The sequence below is a fragment of the Ursus americanus genome, chromosome 26 (genome assembly GCF_024610735.1).
Source record: "Ursus americanus isolate L20-20 chromosome 26, mUrsAme1.1.p, whole genome shotgun sequence".
NCBI lineage: Eukaryota > Metazoa > Chordata > Mammalia > Carnivora > Ursidae > Ursus > Ursus americanus.
Genome location: NC_142152.1, coordinates 45,864,937 through 45,869,990, shown reverse-complemented (window position 1 = coordinate 45,869,990; position 5,054 = coordinate 45,864,937). Strand labels below are relative to the sequence as shown.

At 47.7% G+C, this 5,054-nt stretch overlaps 1 protein-coding gene across 1 annotated transcript; it reads right to left on the bottom strand.

The window, feature by feature from the left end:
• Positions 1 to 650: 650 nt before the first annotated feature.
• LOC123792276 (disintegrin and metalloproteinase domain-containing protein 29-like) lies at positions 651 to 2,873 on the bottom strand. The gene has a single exon (XM_045797453.2). The coding sequence runs from the start codon at positions 2,871 to 2,873 to the stop codon at positions 651 to 653; it is 2,223 nt and encodes a 740-aa protein (XP_045653409.2).
• Between the last annotated feature and the right edge of the window lie 2,181 nt (positions 2,874 to 5,054).

Here is a 5,054-nt window from a genome sequence, read left to right as displayed (position 1 = left end):
GGCACTTCTGCATACCTTTCTGATTGATTTCATGGGATTCAAAGTTCAGGATCATGGTCTCAGTCTCCCACATTCAGAAATTTGCTCTCCAGGGAGCCATGGCTTGCACTAAGGGAGACTGCTCCCCAGTCACCCTCCCCTATGACCCACAGCTACCCCAGGGTGGGACAGGCAGCGTGGGTGGGGAGTAACCCTCCGTTGCCCTGAACCCACTTTGGGACTGGAGAAAGAGAGATTATCTGCACAATGAGAGAAACCTCAGTGATCTCATGAGCACTGTTTTGGAGAAATGTCATGAGTTTGCTCCTACAGGAGACTGTGGCAACTTTCTTTAATTCTGCACCCAGGGACCTCAGCTCAAGTCCCAGTGTCTGACTCAAGTGCTCTGGATAGTGTCTCAGGCTCAGTGTGGGTTCTTACAGGCTGACAAAAAAAAATGAAGACACCATCATTGTGCACTTTATAAGTTTTATTTCAGAATGTTGGTCAGTGACCTATGACACAACTGGTGTGAGAGCCCCGTGATGTGCATAGGGACCCCTGTGTCTCCTACAGACCCCTGGAAATGTGGATGTCAGTTTTGCCATGTCCTTACTGTAGTTTCTCCTGTTGTAGTGTAGTTTCTCCTGTGTTATTCTCCTGTGGATTGTCTATTTGTTTTTCAAGGGACTGGGGATGATTTCAGGATTGGCTTCATCAACTATCTTTTCTTTAACTGTAACAGTCTTGATTGTTCTTACGTTGGTGGCAAAGCCAAAGAGAAATGCAGCTATTAAGGCATAAATGCGAGCAAAGACCACTCTCAGATATATCACTGATTCATCATTTTGCCTGACTGATCGCATTCTACTAGGAGGGGATCCACTGTCTATGCTCCCACCAGCACCTCTGTCAATGCACAGTGGAGGATCCCAACCTACGTGGCAATGACAGTTCCTGTTATTGTTGCAAATCCCCCTGTAACTGCATTTCTCAGGTAAACAGTCATAATTCAGCTGAGCCACAATGCCATTGCAGTAGGTGTTGTTACAGAACTTTCCGGGAGCACAGGGAGTACCAGGTCTCACGTGACCAGCATCATTTGCTCCTGTGGAGCGATGTGAGTCCAGCCCAAAACACAAAAACCCCAAGATCAGAGACTGATGGAATCCCACATGTTCTTGCAATGGAGGGAGATGTGTGACATTACCACATTGCAGCCTTCCACACTGAATGTCATCTTGGGCACAGGCGTTACCTTTCTTTCTCCGAGCATCTCTTGTGCAGTATCCATATCTATCTCCTCTTTTATTTATGTCATAGCAGGCATCTGCACCTTTCACAGCATTTTTACCAAAGATTTCTTGGCAGTGCACAGTGCGGTCAGTGCAATTTCCATGATAGCAGTAGCCCTCTTCAGTGCATGGGGTTCCATCTTGCATATAGAAATCATCAGGGCAGGCCAGGGACTCCCCACGGCAGTACTCTGGAAGGTCACACATAGTTTGGATTGGTCTGCAGAGTGTCCCAGCAGGGGAATAGATGCAGTTTGTACAGCATCTGCCTGTATTACATTTGCTGCCAGTGGTGAAGGTACAATCACTCGTACAGCACGGGTTCCTGTAACACTGTTTGAAGGAGCCACAGTCACACTCTTCACCTTGATCCACTATGTAGTTTCCACAACGATCGTGGGTTAGGCTTTTATTGAAATATATCATATCAGTTCTGAATATGCAGTCAGCTGTTGGACCACGCAGTACATGGTTTAAATGTACAAAGGTACAGTTACTGAAGGAATCTGTCAGACCAGGTGGTCTGTACATAATGCACGTGGATCTTCTCTGGCAAGTACAAGTTACAGTGTCATAGTAGAAACCAAAACTTCTTCCCACTTTTTGCGCTGCTATGATAGACAACACTAAATACTGTCTGCCTAGGTAACCAAGCATGATGAGGTTTTTATCTGAGCAAAAACTATATATGGCAGGTTCAATATCATTATCCTCTGGCCATTCTTTAATCACAATTATGGATGAATGTGGTTTCAAACGTGAATACACACTATATCTAAAGTGTTGAAAATATTGATTCCCAACCACGTTAACTGGATCTCTCCTATCATAAATGATAATGGAGGAAATATAATAACTTACATCAACAGCTTGAAACAATGTGTCAATTAAACTAAATACCCTTATCAAGAATTGGGCACATTTTGACACGTTATTGAATACAGCATACATTGAGTTGGAACTTAGGGCAAGTGCTTTCACATTTCCATGATGGGATGCATACATCTTACTAGAGATCCTGGGGACAGCACTGGCATTTGCTTGAGAGAACATGGGGTCCCTAACCTCCTTATGTCCCAGTTCATAGGTAGGTCCTGTTGCATTGGTGTCTGCCACTATCTGAGAAACAATGTGTTCAAACCTTTGGGAATTGCTGAGGGGTTTGATTTCATAGGCAAGGTCATCCAACTTCATGATACCTTCAAGACCCCCATAGCACGTGTCCACGGTGACCATGGAAAGGGGAATCTCCTCCAGGTAGCCGAGGTAGTAACAGTCTGGAGGGATGAAGGGGTAGTCCATCTGCAAGGCTTCTTGGTCATCCTGAGTCATCATCAGCAGATGTCTGGACCAAAACAGCTTCTTGCGCCGCATGTGGATAACGTGTCTCTTGCCCCCAAAATGCAGACTGTAGGACAGCCAGCCTGGCATCTGAATGCCTTTGCCGTGGTGCAGCTCCTTCCTGGGAATGACCACCTCAGAGGAGATGTAGCGCCATGAGGGACGGCCTTGAGAACCTCGGACAGGAGCCAGTCCTGCCCAGAGTACAAGTAGCAAGAGGAGCACCCTCATGGTGACCTGGCCCTCTGCCAGCCCCATGCCCCTTCTCAGGGACATCTGTCAGTGAGACTGGGTAAAGGGAGGATCCTCAGGAAGCCAGGTCTAGAGCATCTGACAGGAGACAGGGCTGCCTCAGGCTGCCAGCACCCTACACCTGGGAGCCACCTGTGGGGATTAGGTCACAGTCACAGGGTGTGGCAGTGGATGGGTCTGACGTAAGTTCAGCTGGGCTGGTGGTGGGAGAGGTGGGTGGGCCATGTGCATGAGTGTTCACATGGACATGGGAAGGGAGTTGGACCCAGAGGCATCCCTAGATTCAACACGTTTAATCTTTCCTCCAGATACTTGAATAGGTGACATACAGTTATAACAGAATTAACTCCTTTACCACTTCCATCTCCCATGGTACTTCTGAGTCACTTTCAGTGGATTGCCCCCATTCATCACTCTGGAGGCCACTCTTTCCTACTTCCTTGGCATGTGGAGGTAGACATTGCAAATTTTACCTTATATGTGTTGAAAATAATGGTTTGTAATGTTACATGTCTTAGCACATGCCTTATTCTGGTTTGCCACTTATTTGCAAGTCATTTTATCCTTTTGGTTTTTGCATTGAAACTTCTTTTGAGCTTACTGAGTAGAGTAACTACTCAAAGTAACTTTGAGCTTACTGCGTAGAGTAGAGTAGAACATCGTGTGATGTTCGGTGAGTTACAAGTTTGTATGTCACTTTTTTCTCACACCAGATGGTGAGACCAGAATGTACCACTGACCACATATGAGACCCAGCTTTCGTTTCCTGTACTCCTCTATTTTGGTTCTTTCCTGGACTTAGGCAGCATGAGTGGTTCCTTTCTCAGCTGAAGACACAGGGGAGCTGGGGTTACTTTCATAGTTGGCATCATGGAACCTGGGTGTACTCAGGAAATGTTACCAACAACTCTACTCCCTTCTTTGGTTAACTAACCAAACAGCCCCCCCCCTTTTAAGTCCCCTGTGTCAGTCAGAAACCTCACTGTTGGCTTTTCAAAAAGAGTGTGACTCTGTCCAGGTGTCTGGTCTCCTGAGTAAGGCTTACATTCCTTTCCAATCAAAACTCATCTCTTGGAGAAAAAAAAAAAGATGGCGGAGGACTAGGGAAACTTTTTTCAGCTGGTCCCCTGAATCAAGCAGGATATCAAACAGATCATCCTGAACACCCATGAAATCAGGCCGAGACGTAGGAAGATACATCTGGATCTCTACAAATGAACATCCCCAGCACTGAATATTAAGGTACAAAGTGGGGACTCATGAATCCGCGCACAGATATCAGAAGATAAATGGAAGGGGAGGGAGCTGATGCGCTTGGGTGCTGGGAAGCAGTAGCGACGTGCACTGGGAGGCAGGCCAGAGTCACGGGCCTGCGAAAGAGCAGACTGAGACTGTGAGCCTGGGAATGCGCATGCTACCAGACTGAAAACCAGAGCTCCGGAGCGCTTGCTGGAACCAGACTGATACCGGAAGCTCGGGAGTGCGTGCACAACCAGACTGAAAACCAGTCTCCAGAGCACGTGTGAACCACACTGAAACAGCGAGCTCGGGATCACGCATGGGAACCAGGGGCGGCTGGTGGTGTTAGAAACACAAAGGACAGAGAAGTGCCAGCCCTGGAAGTGAGGGCTGAGAGAGCGGCTGTGGGGCGCACAACCTGGGACGCTGCAGGGTTTTTAGCAGCACCGACAGAAACAGAGTTAAAGTGGCCAAGAGAGCTCAGTGGAGAGTGGACTGCGATCTCTCTGTTCTGAGACAGAGGCTAGGACACAGCCACTGCTGCTCTGACTCTCAGAAGAGTCACAGACAACCTCCAGGGAAAGCAGCCGGAGAATAAAAGCCTGGAAATACCAGCTCACATTGTGCCCATCCCCATCCCCACTTGCAGGGGACAGGGAGACTCTACCCAAACAGGGTTGCCTGAGTATCAGCGCAGCAGGACCCTCCCCCAGAAGGCAGGCTGAAATATCAAGAAGCCTACATCCGTAAGGTCCCTATAAAACAAGTGCACACTACCTGGGTCCTGGTCAGTAATTTGGGCTCTGGGCATCCCTGCAACCTCTCCTCATCAGAATGATGAGGAGGAGAAATCCCCCACAGCTGGGAAAAAATAATGAGTCTGTGGCCTCTGCCACAGAACTGATGGATATGGACATAACCAAATTATCGGAAATGGAGTTCAGAGTA